The sequence below is a fragment of the Geotrypetes seraphini genome, chromosome 3 (assembly GCF_902459505.1).
Source record: "Geotrypetes seraphini chromosome 3, aGeoSer1.1, whole genome shotgun sequence".
In the NCBI taxonomy this organism is placed as follows: Eukaryota; Metazoa; Chordata; class Amphibia; order Gymnophiona; family Dermophiidae; genus Geotrypetes; species Geotrypetes seraphini.
Window position 1 is genome coordinate 166297338 of NC_047086.1, and position 16067 is coordinate 166313404.

At 44.5% G+C, this 16067-nt stretch overlaps 1 protein-coding gene across 3 annotated transcripts in view; it reads left to right on the top strand.

Annotated features, from left to right (window-relative positions):
• The window catches only part of ESR1 (estrogen receptor 1), a 387331-nt gene that overhangs the window by 143435 nt on the left and 227829 nt on the right, over positions 1–16067 (top strand). For all 3 annotated transcript variants that reach the window (XM_033939699.1, XM_033939700.1, XM_033939702.1), the window contains exon 3: positions 1308–1424. In XM_033939699.1, coding sequence (XP_033795590.1) covers positions 1308–1424 — 117 coding nt within the window. The remainder of the gene's footprint in view (positions 1–1307; positions 1425–16067) is intronic.

The following is a 16067-nucleotide window of genomic DNA, read 5'->3' on the forward strand; positions in this document are numbered from 1 at the left end:
CTCCCAAAACGCCCCGTTTAGCTTTGGACGTTGAGTGGCACTATGAAGGCCTAGGTCGTTTAGAAATATGTCCAAAACCCGGTTTCATTATCAGCGCTTGGACGTTTTTAAGAAATGTTCGTCCAAGTGCCGACTTAGGCCGATTTTTGGACGTTTTTCTCTTTCGATTATGAGCCCCTTATTTTATTATAATTCATTTACCCCCTCTTTTACTAAGGAGCGCTAAATCGATTGGCGCGCACTAATTGGTTAGTGCACCTTAGTAAAAGAGGGCCTTAATATAAAACTTTCTATCTGTAATTTTTCTTATTTCATATTTTTTAAAGACTTTGTTCCATAAATATTCATATTAAAGGGAACCTTAGCCACATAAAATCAGTACTTAGCTTGGAAGCTGTATTGTAATATCCAAGTTAGGACTTTGCTCAATGGAGAGTCCCCGTTTCCCTCTTTAATTTTTTGAAGAGCTTCATCAGGAGAATATAGAGTTTACAGGTTACAATTTGTCATAGTTATCCTTACAGTGTAAGTTTTTTTTTAAATACAAGTCTTTATCCTAACTTGGAACACTAGGGATCTAATACCAAAATATATAATATAGAGTTTTACTGGTTAAATTTGCCATCGTTACAGTTGAAGATTTTTCAAGTTTTGTCGTAACATTATTGCCTCCCTCCCGCTGCTTCCACTTCCTCCCCACCCAAGGATGTAACCTAGAGCTGAACGTACAACCACCACTACCACAGCTGTCATGCTACTGGATTTCATTATACAACTTTAAGAATGCACCCATAGAAAATTACACAAACAAATTAGAAAAGTTTTAAAGTCCAAGCCAGAAGGCTGAACCACATCAACATGTTATCCACTTAAGGGCTTCATTCTGTAAATGGTGTCCAAAATTTGGATAAAAAAAATCAGCACTGAATGGTTTTCTATAATGAGCATTCTGGGACTGGTGCCCAGTGCTGGGATCAATGCTCAACTTTTGGCATGGAGAGTTACACCAACTGAAACCAGGTGTAAATAGATAAAGACAGACTGTGAGGCCGCCAGGACAGAGTACCTGAATAAATCCATGTAAACCGTTCTGAGCTCCCCTGGGAGAATGGCACAGAAAACGGAATAAATAAATAAATCCCGGCGTACAAATAATTTATGTATGATTTCCTTTTGTAAACTGCCTAGTTTTAGACAGGGCATAAATTTTTAAAAATAAAAAAATACATAGCATTGCTCGGTAACTTACTACTTTGGTTTCATCTTCTGACACTCTATGAACAATGTTCCATTGTTTTCCTTTGCAGGCCACAATGATTACATGTGCCCAGCAACCAACCAGTGCACCATTGATAAAAATAGGAGGAAGAGCTGCCAAGCCTGCCGGTTGCGCAAGTGTTACGAAGTGGGCATGATGAAAGGGGGTACGTACAGTCCTTTTTTTTTTTTTTCTTTTTTCAAATTTTTTATTGATTTTCAAACTACAAATGCGCAATAATGATTCACATATATGTACATTATATAATAAGCGCAACCAAACTTTCAAATATTGCAACACAAAGAAATTTATCCCACCCTCCCAATTAAAAAGTAAATATATACAGTCCTGTAGTCAACTATTGAACACACGATGCATTGTAATATAGAGATAAGACATTTTCATTTGGGTGGAATGGCATGTGTATTTTGACCTATATAATAGAAAAATCTTACTTTATCCAACACCATATACAAATACTGTATTGTAAAAAGTGTTCAGCCCCATCCAGGCCAGCAATGGTATATTTGTTACATCATAGCATAATATTTCTACATGTGTTGAATGAAGTAAGATTTTTCTATTATATAGGCAGATTTTGGATCTGAAAAATCTAAAATATTTTGAATGAAGTTACTCTCCTGTTGAAATTATGTGTATTTTTACCCACATTCAATGGAGGCATTGTCAGGCTTGAATTAGGGTGGGGTTTCCAAAATATTTTCAAAACTACACATGCTGCTTTAGGTGGAAAAATTACAGAAAAGTAGCTGCAAGTCTTTTTGGATTTTTTTTCATAGGCAAAGTTTTATCTATTTATTTAATTTGTTTTATATCCCAGGTTGTGTCTGTCATAACTAGATTGCAAGCTCTTTTGAGCAGCAACCCTCTCTTGTGTGTTTAATGGACAGCGCCGTGTGCATCTGGCAGCGGTATAGAAATAATAAATAGCAGTAGTAAGCAGAATTAAAACGAGCTCGTTAGCAGACTCTGTGCAATGCTCAAAACAATGACACACAGAAAACTGTTAAACTATTGACAGATTTAAGAGGTCTGTCAATGCCTGAATGCTAATTGCTCAGACACTGACACAGAAGTCACAGAGGCAACCACAATCCCTCACTGTCAAACATAAAAAATCACCGGAGGTCCAGTGGCTCCCTCCCGACTTCCCCAACCTAAAAAAATGCTCTGGGTAAAGAATACTCATGGACTGTACAGGGCTGCATGTAATATGAAAATTGCCCTGTGATTAAATGTAAGGCTCATATGCCTATCCATTAGTATTTAAGAAAACTGAGGGCCTGATATCCAGCCTGCAGTGGGAAATGATATGTAAGCTACTCACAACCACAGGCTGAATTGACCCTGGATTTTCATCACTGGGGCTTCTGAGGTCTGGCCTTCAGCACTGAATATCCAGGATAGTGTGGCAACCCAGACGTTAACCGGGCACTGGCTAATATTAAGACCAATGCCAGTTAACTCAGCAGGTAAAGTTAGGAAAACTTTTCAGCTTTCCTAGTTATCCCTCCCACCCACCCCTTTTGCATTAAGTTTTTTTTATCGCTGGCTGTGGTGGTATTAGCTCTGATGCTCATAGGAAACCTATTAGCATCGGAGCTAATACCGCTGTGACCGGTGATAAAAACGCCTAACATGGTTGTGTAAAAGGAGCCCTATATTCGCTCACTTAACCGGTTAGCGGTCTGAATATCACTGTTAACCATTTATGTGCTGGCGCTACTCGCATTTTATCCCTAGATTGCCCCTAACCTAGGCAATCAGAAGGATATTCAGTGGCACCATCTGGTTAAGTGATGCTAAATATCCGGACATGGCCAATTGAGAGGGGTTTAATCAAGCAGGAGCTTCTCCTGACCAGTTAAACCCTTTTGAATATCAACACCTGAATTTTTTTTTTAAAAATATTATGAGCATCATTATGAATATTCAGGTAAGATATATACACCTGTGAAACTGATGAGAGAAGTTTTGAACGAAAATGCATACACGGGAAATACGCAGATTTTGGAATTGTCTAATATGGAAGGAATAAACCAAAATAAGAAATAGTAATATTACATTGTGGGGCAACTTTCCAACAAGGTACATATGTCTGTGGGAACATTTTAACCCTAGATTTTACATTCATTTGTAAAGGGAATGCATGTTTTGTTCTTTTAATTAAGGGGTCCTTTTATTAAGGTGCGGTAACCGATTTAACGCACACTAAAGATTAGTGTGCGTTAAATGCTAAGCCATCCATTATATTCCTATGGGCATCTTAGCATTTACTGCGCACTAATCTTTAGCAGACGCTAAATCGGTTAGTGCACCTTAATTAAAGGACCCCTAACTTAGGTGAGGGGCAGCATAAAATCTTCCGTGGCGTTGGGGGAATGGAACCATTTTAGCGACGTTCTTGCTTTTCGCGTTCAAAATTCCAGTAATAGATTTGTAGGGGCATTTTCAATATGGCGTCCAAACCCGAGTTTGGACAATTTGCGGAACACATTCGGAGATCCAATAGCGAATATGACCATTTTTCAAAGCAGAAAAACGTCTCTCTTTTTTGTTTTGAAAATTGCCATTTCGTCGATGTGGTTGTGCACAGTGTGTCAGTCTTTTTGAATCGTTTTCAAAAACTAAACATTCAAAAGAAATTCGCACAAAACAAGCCACTAGGATGTAGGAGGGGCCAGCATTTTTAGTAGGCTGGCCATACAGACATCCCAGCAGAGCACCCTAGGAATCCCATAAACCCCTTATATTGTATAGTGAACCCTCCAAAATCTACCCAAAACTTACTGGACCCAACTGTATGCCACAACATTAGCTCTTATGTCTGCAGGTGTCACCTATATGTAGGTAAGTAGGATTTGGATGGGTTATGTAAGGCTCTCATATTCCACCATAAGTGTAGTAGTTTGATTGGTGTATGGGCCTGAGTCATCATCTCTATGGTTCATAAACCGCCTACTAGGCTACTTCAGGAACCTGCTTGTTGTTCTAATAGGACTGTCCATTACATATGAAACTGTCATACAGGCAGGATGTACTGTTTCATTTACATTTTTTTTTTTTTTTTTGAGGGGGGGCAGCGGAAGGGTATCAGTGACCACTGAGAGAATGTGTAGGGGAGGGGGTAGAGCATGCTTACATTTCTCCAGTGGACAGTTTTGGCACTTAAAACAAGTCTAGCCCCAAACATCCAAATTGTGCCCTGGACATAAGAACATAAGAGGAAGAAGTGAGACTGGAAAAAAAAGGATGATGATGGCTTAGGAGCCAGTGAGCTGGAGATGAAAAACTATAAACCAAGTAAAAGAGGAGGAAAGGGTGGGAGAAAGAGTGGAAGATTAAAAGTTAGAAAGTAGATAGGAGGCAAAGATTGAGGATTGGAGGGTAAATGGGGAAGAAAAGGTGAAATTTAGCTACAAGTGGATAGAGAAGCAGAGAACAAAGAAACAGAGAAAAAAGATGAAAGATCAATGTTAGACACAGTTGTAGGGAAGGAAGGGGAAAGACAGATGAAATGGAAAGGAAACGTTGCAAAAGAACTCAGATGACAACCAACAAAAGCAAAAATGGAAAGGGAAGCTGTGACCATCCCAGTTTTATAGTTTGATCAGTTTCAGCTGCTTTAATCCCTAGAGATTGGATATTTGTGGTGTGTAGGATAGTGTGGCATCTAGTAGGATTTCTAGCACCTTGATTTCTAGCGTTTAGTGTTGTACCGGAGGGTAGAATAAGCGTGATAGGCACTGATTGTGTGGTGGTATGGAACCAGAGAAGCTTGGTCTTGGAATTGATTTCTCTTTTCTAAGTCCTTCTTAAACCCTGCAAAGCTAACCACGTTCACTACATTCTCTGGCAGTGAATTCCAGAGTTTAATTACCCACTGAGTGAAGAAATATTTTCTCCAGTTTGTTTTAAATCTACTATTTAGTAGTTTGATCGCATGCCTCCTAGTCCTTGTATTGTAAAAAATGGAAAATCCTTGAACTAAGGGCATGTTTTACGAAGCCGCGCTAGCGGCTGCGCGGTGGTAATGGCCCCGAAGCCCATAGAGATTTAAAGGGCTTCAGGGCCGTTACTGTGCGGCTTCGCAAAACAGGGGGTAAGTGTATAGCCCTTGATGGAGACTGCCTCAACTTTGCTGTCTAGGCTGAGAACTTTTCAGCGGCCCATCATATGCCACTTACACAAATCCTTACAAAATAACTAACTCATTAAACTTAATTTTATAGACCATGTCATCAGCCAGAAGGAGCTCGACTTGGTTAACAGTAATTTAATAAATAAATATAATAAAGGGAAAAGTAAACTAGAGTGGTTAGTTTCCAAAGTTTTTAGCAAACAAGGTTTTCCCGAATAGAATGAAGGAACGCAAACTTCGTAATGTAAGCAGTAAAGCGTTCCAGAATTCTGTTAATTTGAAGATGAAAAGATGACTAAATCTCCTAAAAGATCTGTTTTTACCACTAAGGGAAGGAAATGTAAGTTTTAATTTTTGAGAACTTATTCCGGGACCGTCTACCTACCAGTTCTTTGTAGGAAGCCTCAAACTTCAGAGACTTAAACCCTTCCAGCTCTTACCTTATCACTGTGCCTGTAACCTAAGTCTTTCTTCCTACAAGCCAGGCTGTAGGAGCATGTCTTTTCTGCTCGTGCTTTATTTAGTGTAATTTAGTCTTTGGATTCTGTGGAGGTTCCCTACGGGGACAGCTCTGACTGTGGGAGATCGCGGGACCTTTGGAAAAAGTAACATAGTATATGACGGCAGATAAAGACCTGAATGGTCCATCCAGTCTGCCCAAAGTCTGCTTCTAGAGGGTTCCCTGCTTGTCAACATCTATATATATAAAATCGGAGGTATGTATGTGTGTGTGTATGTATGTTTGTGTGTATGTGCTGCGATCACGCAAAAACGGCTTGACCGATTTGAACGAAACTTGGTATGCAGATCCCTCACTACCTGGGATAATATGTTCTGGGTGTCTCGCGGCCCACCTGCACACGTGGGCGGAGCTACAAACAGAAAATCAGATTTCACCCATTCATGTCAATGGAAAAAATGTAAAAAGCTGCCATTCTCACTGTAAGTCAAAAACAGCTTGACCGATTTGAACGAAACTTGGTATGCAGATCCCTCACTACCTGGGGTGATGTGTTCTGGGGGTCTCGCGGCCCACCTGCACACGTGGGCGGAGCTACAAACAGAAATTCAGATTTCACCCATTTATGTCAATGGAAAAAATGTAAAAAGCTGCCTTTCTCACAGTAATTCCAACTACCTGGGGTGATATGTTCTGGGGGGTCTCTCAGCCCACCTGCACACGTGGGCGGAGCTACAAACAGAACATCAGATTTCACCCATTCATGTCAATGGAAAAAAAGTAAAAAGCTGCCATTCTCACAGTACTTCAAAAACTGCTTGACCGATTTGAACGAAACTTGGTATGCAGATCCCTCACTACCTGGGGTGATATGTTCTGGGGGTCTCGCGGCCCACCTGCACACGTGGGCGGAGCTACAAACAGAAATTCAGATTTCACCCATTTATGTCAATGGAAAAAATGTAAAAAGCTGCCTTTCTCACAGTAATTCCAACTACCTGGGGTGATATGTTCTGGGGGGTCTCTCAGCCCACCTGCACACGTGGGCGGAGCTACAAACAGAACATCAGATTTCACCCATTCATGTCAATGGAAAAAAAGTAAAAAGCTGCCATTCTCACAGTACTTCAAAAACTGCTTGACCGATTTGAACGAAACTTGGTATGCAGATCCCTCACTACCTGGGGTGATATGTTCTGGGGGTCTCGCGGCCCACCTGCACACGTGGGCGGAGCTACAAACAGAACATCAGATTTCAACCATTCATGTCAATGGAAAAAATGTAAAAAGCTGCCATTCTCACAGTAATTCCAACTACCTGGGGTGATATGTTTTGGGGGTCTCGCGGCCCACCTGCACACGTGGGCGGAGCTACAAACAGAACATCAGATTTCACCCATTCATGTCAATGGAAAAAAAGTACAAAGCTGCCATTCTCACAATAATTCAAAAACGGCTTGACCGATTAGAACGAAACTTGGTATGCTGATCCCTCACTACCTGGGGTGATATGTTCTGGGGGTCTCTCGGCCCACCTGCACACGTGGGCGGAGCTACAAACAGAAATTCAGATTTCACCCATTCATGTCAATGGAAAAAATGTTAACAGCTGCCATTCTCACAGTAAATCAAAAACGGCTTGACCTATTTCAACGAAACTTTGTATGCAGATCCCTCACTACCTGGGGTGATATGTTCTGGGGGTCTGTTCACCCAAGAATTTATATGTTCTTGCTACTGGAGGTGAAACTAAAAATGTTGTTTATAATCAAGTTTTGTGTTAGTTGTATTGTATTCATTTTGTCAAATATTTCACATTATAATTTGAATATTGTACTTTTTATAAAGCTGTTAAAAAATTATTTCATTCACCACTATAAAGTATCTTTATTTGAATCCATTTACAGTGTTATTGCTATAATTAAATACCCGTTCAACGCCGGGGCATCAGCTAGTAAGAACATAAGAAGTTGCCTCCACTTGGTCAGACCAGAGGTCCATCTCGCCCAGCGGTCCGCTCCCGCGGCGGCCCATCAGGTTCGCGACCTGTGAAGTGGTTTCTGACAACTCCTATAACCTACCTCAAGTTCTATCTTTACCCCTCTATCCCCTTATCCTCCAGGAACCTATCCAAACCCTCCTTGAACCCCTGTACAGAGTTCTGGTCTATCACATCCTCCGGAAGCGCGTTCCATGTGTCCACCACCCTCTGGGTAAAAAAGAACTTCCTAGCATTTGTTCTAAACCTGTCTCCTTTCAATTTCTCCGAGTGACCCCTAGTGTTTGTGGCTCCCCACAGTTTGAATAATCTGTCCTTATTCACTTTCTCTATGCCCTTTAGGATTTTGAAGGTTTCTATCATGTCCCCTCTAAGTCTCCTCTTCTCCAGGGAGAACAGCCCCAGCATTTTTAACCTGTCAGCGTATGAAAAATTTTCCATACCTTTTATCAGTTTAGTCGCCCTCCTCTGCATTCCCTCTAGTACCGCCATGTCCTTCTTGAGGTACGGCGACCAGTATTGAACACAGTACTCCAGGTGCGGGCGCACCATTGCACGATACAGCGGCATGATGACTTCCTTCGTCCTGGTTGTGATACCCTTTTTGATGATGCCCAGCATTCTGTTTGCTTTCTTTGAGGCTGTCGCACACTGCACCGATGGTTTCAGTGATGTGTCGACCATCACCCCCAGGTCCCTTTCAAGGTTACTCACCCCTAGCAGTGTTCCCTCCATTTTGTAGCTGAACATCGGGTTCTTTTTCCCTACATGCATGACCTTGCATTTCTCTACGTTAAAACTCATTTGCCACTTTTTTGCCCAGTCTTCCAGTCTCGTTAGGTCCCTTTGCAGGTCTTCACAGTCTTCCGTGTTTCTAACCCTGCTGCAGAGTTTGGTGTCATCAGCAAATTTGATAACCTCACATTTTGTCCCCGTCTCCAGATCGTTAATAAATATATTGAACAGTAGAGGTCCCAGCACCGACCCCTATGGAACTCCACTCGTGACCCATTGCCAGTCTGAGTATTGGCCCTTTACTCCAACCCTCTGTTTCCTGCCTGCCAACCAGTGTTTGATCCATCGGTAGATATCCCCTTGCACCCCGTGGTTCCACAGCTTTTTAAGTAGCCCTCTGGATAGCCTGCACATCAGATCGGATCTCAGGGACCGTTCCCTTGAAAGCTAGCTCACCCCAGGTTCGTCCACTAGTGGGTCGAGCACAGGCTGTGTCGTTCCGTGGAGGAGTGCCTGGGATCGGAGTCAGGCATGCTGCGCGGCATGTCTGAGGGTGGCAGAGGTGACCAGCCATGAACGTCAGGCCTATGGGGCAGTCAGAAGATTCAAAGGTCAGCTTTCCAGCAAGTTGAGGCAGAGGATCTCCTTGTGAGTTGTTTCAGCTCTAACTGCAGTGTTTTCCTGTCAGCACATATTTCTATGAGTACTAGCTAACAGCTTAAATAAGAAATTTTTTTGGGGGGCGATCTTTAAAAAGAGTTTTTTTGGCGGTTTACCTGCATGCTATATCCCGACCCCACCCTTACAATCCTAAAATTGCCACTTTTTTATGGTTCTCTGTGGTTTTCCCAGGGATAAAGAAGCATTGCTTTTCTGGGACAAGCTGCCTCAGTTATGTTCCTGAGAGAGAAACAATATTTCTGGATGGCTCCAGATGGATGCAAGAGAGGAGAAAAATCCTAAAGTTAGATAATCTAGTTTATCGGATATTTTGTAGTCATCTCAGTCGCGCCACTTTCTGAATAGGTGAGGTAACAGGAATTAGTCCAGATGGGGAGGGTTTAAGATATTTAGATGCCAGGTTTCTGCTATTTCTTTTTTTTTTCTTCTATCCGTCGTTATTACCTCTCAGGATTAATGGCTGTGAACCATGAACCTGGAATGATGTTTATTTTTCTGTATTATTTTTCTAATTGTTATTTCTATAAAGCATATTAACTATGCAAAGTTAATCTTTGTTGAAAGTTGAAAGGTTGTTTTCTTACCCCACATGCTGTTTCTCTGATCAGGTACTTCAGAGGTTTATTGAACAGAAGCGTTGCCATACTGGGACAGACCAAAGGTCCATCGAGCCCAGCAGTGGCGTACCTAGGGTATGTGGCACCCGGGGCCCATCATTTTTTGACACCCCCCCATGTAAAAAAATATTTTTTTGTAATGACCATGAAACGGAATAAATGGTCAGAATAGAAACAGGCAGTGAAAATTTTCTTATATTCCAAACATAACATAACATAAATTATGTCTGAATTGTCATGACATCAGAAGTACATATGGAGTAGTTGCAGGTGATGCTTGGGACAGTTCTGATTGTGTTAGTTCGGTTTTATGTGTTTTTTGAATAGAAAGGTTTTTATTTCTTTTTTGATGGTTTTGTAGTCTGTGGTCGAGGTCAATAGGTTGTAGAGTTGGGGGTCGAGTGTTGCAGCTTGATTGGCTAGGAGGTCGTCGAACAGTTTTTTTCTTTTGACGTTTTTGGTTGGAGGGTGTGTGAATGGTGCGTGAGTTCTCCTATGTCTGGTTGAGGTGGATTGAATTATTTAGCTGAAGAAATTAGTTACCCCCTCATCCCACACACATTAATTCTCTTCCATTTTTGTTCCCATTATAAAAAACACTGATAAGTTCCCAGAAAAAAAATACATTAAAATAAGAAGTGAAAACAAAGGCCCCTACAGATGAGAACATAACATAAGAATAGCCTAACTGGGTCAGCCCAATGGTCCATCATGCCCAGTAGCCCATTCTCATGGTAGCCAATCCAGGACACTAATACCTGGTCAAAACCCAAAGAGTAGCAACATTCCATGCTACCGATCCAGGGCAAGCAGACACTTCCCCCATGTCTTAATAACAGATTATGGACTTTTCCTCCAGGAATTTGTCCAAATCTTTCTTAAAACCAGCTACACTATCTGCTTTTACCATAACTTCTGGCCACTTCATTTTTAAGTTTAGATCTTTCCTTTCAAACAGAGACCTTGCTAGATGTCAAATACAGCACAAGGTAACTTCACATGGACTTAGCTGTGCAGGAAATGTGAATCTCCTCATACACCCACCATATAGTGCAAAAATGTGCAAAGGTCTGTTTTTTTCTTTCGATCACTACATAGCCTAATGCCACACAAGCAGCGCTGTTACAAACATATTCTGTAGGTCAATGCAAAGGATAACAAAGTTTCCTTCCTTGGACCAGAAGGAGATACTGATAAACCACTGGAAGAGATCCCAAAACAACACCCAAAGACCCACTCAGTGTGTGAACCAGTTGAGTGGAGTGGACTAACTGGGGGGTGGAAATGGGCCCGGAGTTTGCACAGCAGAATTTCCCAGACCACCTCTTCCTCTCAACACATTGACACGCTGCCACCACCACCACTAGGAACACCTCACTGGGTAGGCCAGCTATGCTATAAACTTTATAAAACACATTATTATATTTTCTTATAAAGCACATATTTTAACTGAACTCTCTGACATCCTCAGCCTTTCCATTCACAAAAATAGAAGGAAGAAAAGTTCCCATTTCCTGCTGTCTCATGTCCCCGGCCTATACAATATTTTTTTTCTGCAGACCCTTCAAAAGTCTGACCAAATCCTCGTTTCACTTGCATTATAAAGTACTGAGGATGCCATCTCTCCCCAATCCCAGGTCCTAAAGTCTAAGACAGTAGCGCAAACTAATGCTGCCAGATTCAGGAAAAAAAATTTTGATTCGATTCAGCCTATTGAATTGGTTTTTCAATTCGATTTTCCTGCCCAGTTGGGTGATTTTTTTCAAAACTCCTGGTGGGTTTTATAGCTTTTTCACCCCCTTTGGCTTCTCCTAATCACACTGGCGCTGTGGTGTAAATAAAATAAAGAAACAAAAAGGACTTTTCCTCTCTCTGTTAAATTCTAGCTCACGTTTGCAGTCCAACACCAGCTCTGGCAGGATACACATTTCAAATCTGACATATTATAATCACAAAACAGAAAATAAAATTAATTTTTCTACCTTTTGTTGTCTGGTTATATTTCAAATCTTGTTGGTCCAAGGCTCTGGTTTTCTTCTGATAACTTGGGGTCTCCTTCTTTCTTCTTTCTGCATGCTAACCATCCATCTGCCAACTCTGTCCTCCCTTTCCATTTCCCTTCCCTCCCCAGGAAGTCTGGTATCTTTCCTTTTTTTTATCTCCCTCCACAGATCCACCTTTTCTTAACTACCCTTTCATCCGGCATCTCTCCCTCCTTCCCCACCACCCGAGTCCACCATCTCTCCCTTTCTTTTCCCAATTACCCTCCTATCCAGTATCTCTATCCCTCCTCCACACCATCCCTTGTGTCCAATTTCTCTCCCTTTCTGTTCCTTCCCTCCCTAAATCCCATGGTCCATCATCTCTCTCCCTCTCCTCTATTTTCAGACCCATTATTTCTTCCTCCCCCCCAAAGTTTGGCATATGCACGTCTCTTTGAACACCCCCTTCCCTCCGTGTACTTCTAAACCAGGGTCCCCCCAAAGGCCTGTCCCCCCTTAAAGGTCTGCCTGTCCCCCCTTGAAGGCCTGCACCCCCCTTGAAGGCCTGTCCCACCTCCTTGAAGGTCTGTCCCCCCCTTGTAGGCCTGTCCCCCCCCTTGAAGGCCTGCCTGCCTGTCCCCCCCTTGAAGGCCTGTCCCCCCCCTTGAAGGTCTGCACCCCCCCGAAGGCCTGCACCCCCCTGAAGGCCTGTCCCCCCTTGAAGGTCTGCACCCCCCCCGAAGGCCTGAACCCCCCCGAAGGCCTGAACCCCCCGAAGGCCTGCACCCCCCTTGAAGGCCTGTCCCACCCCCTTGTAGGCCTGTCCCCCCCTTGTAGGCTTGTCCCCCCCCCTTGAAGGCCTGTCCCCCCCTTGAAGGCCTGCACCCCCCTGAAGGCCTGTACCCCCCCAAGGCCTGTTCCCCCCTTGAAGGCCTGTCCCACCCCCTTGTAGGCTTGTCCCACCCCCTTGTAGACCTGTCCCCCCCTTGAAGGCCTGCCTGACCCCCCTTGAAGGCCTGTCCCTCCCCCTTGAAGGTCTGCACACACCCCCAAAGGCCTGTCCCCCCCCTTGAAGGCCTGCCTGCCCCCCCCTTGAAGGCCTGTCCCCCCTTGAAGGCCTTCCTGCCTGTCTGTCACCCCCCTCCTCCTTGAAAGCCTGCCTGCCTGCCCGCCCGCCCCACCCCGAAGGACCGCTCGCCCCTGGCCTCCCCGCACCACTATGAAGCAGCACTACCTATGCTCCCGGCCTTGCCGTTCAGTCCCCCCCACCACCCCCGAAGGACCGCTCGCCCCACTGACCTTCCTGCACCACCTATGAAGCAGCCGCAGCAGGATCCCGACGTCAGCGATCTCTGCGCTGCTTAGGCGCTGCTTCCTGTGCCGCGTTCCCGCCCCTCCTCTGACATCAGAGGAGGGGCGGGACCGCAGCGCAGGAAGCAGCGCCCAAGCAGCTCAGGTATCGCTGAAGTCGCGATCCTGCTGCGGGCTGCTTCACAGGTGGTGCAGGAAGGTCAGTGGGGCGAGCGGTCCTTCGGGGGTGGGGGGGGGAATGAACGGCAAGGCCGGGAACACCCCCTCATGGCTGGCACCCGGGGCGGACCGCCCCTCCCGCCCCCCCCCCTTAGTACGCCACTGGAGCCCAGTATCTTGTTTCTAACAGTGGCCAATCCAGTCACAAGTACCTGGCAAGATCACAAAAATGTAAAAATGATTTCATGCTGCATATACTAGAAATAAGCATCGGATTTTTCCAAGTTCATCTTAATAATAATGTATAGACTTTTTTTTTTAAGGAAATTATCCAATCCCTGCTATATAAACTGACTGTTGTTACCACATTCACAAAGAATTCAAGAGTTTAATTTACATGTTGAGTGAAGAAATACTTTCTACGATTTGTTTTAAATTTACTACTTGGCAGCTTCATTGCTACTCCTTGTATTTTAGAAAAGAGGAAAAAAGTGATTCACATCTACCCATTCTACTCCACTCAGTATTTTATAGACCTCTTATCACATTTCCCTACAGCTGTCTCTTCTCCAAGATGAAGAGCCCTCGCCACTTTAGCCTTTTCTCATAGGCAAGTCGTCCCATCCCCTCTATAATTTTTGTCATCCTTCTCTGTACATTTTCTAATTCTACCCTATCCTTTTGAGATCAAAATCGCATACAGCATTTAAGGTGCAGTCGCACCAAGGAGCAATGCAAAGGCATTATAATATTCTCAGTTTTGTTTTCCATTTCTTTCCTAATAAACCAGAATGTGGATCCAAAGAGACATCATGGGTCTGTCATGTGTTGTTATAAAATTAGTACTTAAACACTGTTCATTTGTTTTCAATGCTTGCCAGCCTTAGTAGATCTAATGGCAGATAACTGAAGAGTCCAATGCATATTTCCTTCTTAGTATTCCAAAGAGAAGGTCATCACAGTTGGTTGTACTTATTCTTACCTTGTGTTATTTCTCACTAGCTCTGTAATGTTTGGATTACCATGTCACAGATGCTAAGGGGCTCATAATAAAAAAACGTCCAAAAAGGGGCCTAAATCAGTACTTGGACAATCAAAAAGCCAGATCATCCAAGTACTGATAATCAAAGCTGATTTAGACGTATCTAAAACCAGCTTAGGCCTTCCCCTGCCTTTAAATGCCTAGAGTGAAAAGAGGCGTTTTTAGAGGAGGGGACAGGGCGGGAGGTGGGCCGACCTAGACTTAGTCGTACAGCAAGTATAATCAAAAACTTGAGCAGGTTGCCCAGTTGTAACTTATACGTTTTGACTTAAACCAAGTCAAAAAGAGGTATAAGTTCTGAAAAGAGGCCGCTGAGCTAATCGCGACTGCCGCGATCAGCTCAGCGGCCCCGGCAACCTGCACCCTCCCATCCCCACCGCACCGATCACGGCAGGAGAGATGGCTCATCTCCACTGCCGCGATCGTGATCACCCCACCCCTGAACTGCCATGACCCGAGGCAGGAGGGATGCCCAATTTCTCCTGCCACGGTTTGTGGCAGTTCGGGGGGAGGGGTGATCATGATCACTGCAGGAGAGATGCCCAATCTCTCCTGCCATGATTCACCCCTCACCCCCGAACCAACACCAGCAGGAGGGAACCCAACCTCTCCTGCCAAGGCAAGAGCTCTGCGACCCCCACCCCCTTAAAATATGGGCAGGAGGGAGCTTAACCCCTCCTGCCAATGGCACACACCCCTAAAATACAGGCAGGAGAGATCCCAACCCCTCCTGCCCATAGCGCATCCCCCATAAAATACAGACAGGTGGGAGCCCAACCCCATTTGGCCACGGCAACCCCCCACCCCCCTAAAATACAGGCAGGAGGGAGCCTAGGCCCTCCTGCTCACAACGCACCCCACCACGACTGCAACCCGAACCCCTGATCAGCCCCCCCAAACCCCAGATCGCCCCCCCGGACTCCCCTCATCCCACTTTTACTCACAGTAAGTTGGCCAGACGAATGGGTCCCATGTCCATCAACCTGGCAGGCCTGCCATCCTCCAAATGTTGGGCTTTAGATCCTGATTGGGCCAGGCGCATAAGGCACCGCCTTAGTTACCTCCTGTGAGCAGGGCCTTAGGCACATGGGCTGGGTTCATGGTTTGTGGTTTAGGGTGGCTATTGAGAGTTCGGGGGGCCGATCAGGCAGGAGGGGGGGAAGTCATGGAGGGTGCATTGTGGGCAGGAGGTCCTGGGATCCCTCCTGCCCATATTTTAGGGAGGTGGTGGGTCGCTATGGACAGGAAAGGTTGGGCTCCCTCCTGCCCATATTTTAGGGGAGTAGGGGGGTCTCAAGGCTCACGCTTCGGTAGGAGGGGTTGGGCTCCTTCCTGCCAGTATTGTATCGGGGGGGGGGGGGAGCGATCATGATCTTTTCTGCCACGATTGTTGCAGTGGGAATGTGGGGTGTGGATTCTGTAACTGGTGTTGTTTTTGACAGATGCCGGTTACAGAATCCAGCTTTTAGGCAAAGGATTGGTCCCTCTTTCGCCTAAAAGGTCTTGTTTTGGGCATTTAGGACTTAGGCTAGTTTTTGGTTGATAATGTGTTGTAAGTTTAGACATAGTGGTGGTCTGGTCGTTTAAACTGCAGAACGTAGAGGTAGGCTATTCTTTTAAAAAAAACCTCATTTTGGACGTTTTTTTTTGAGAATGGACAT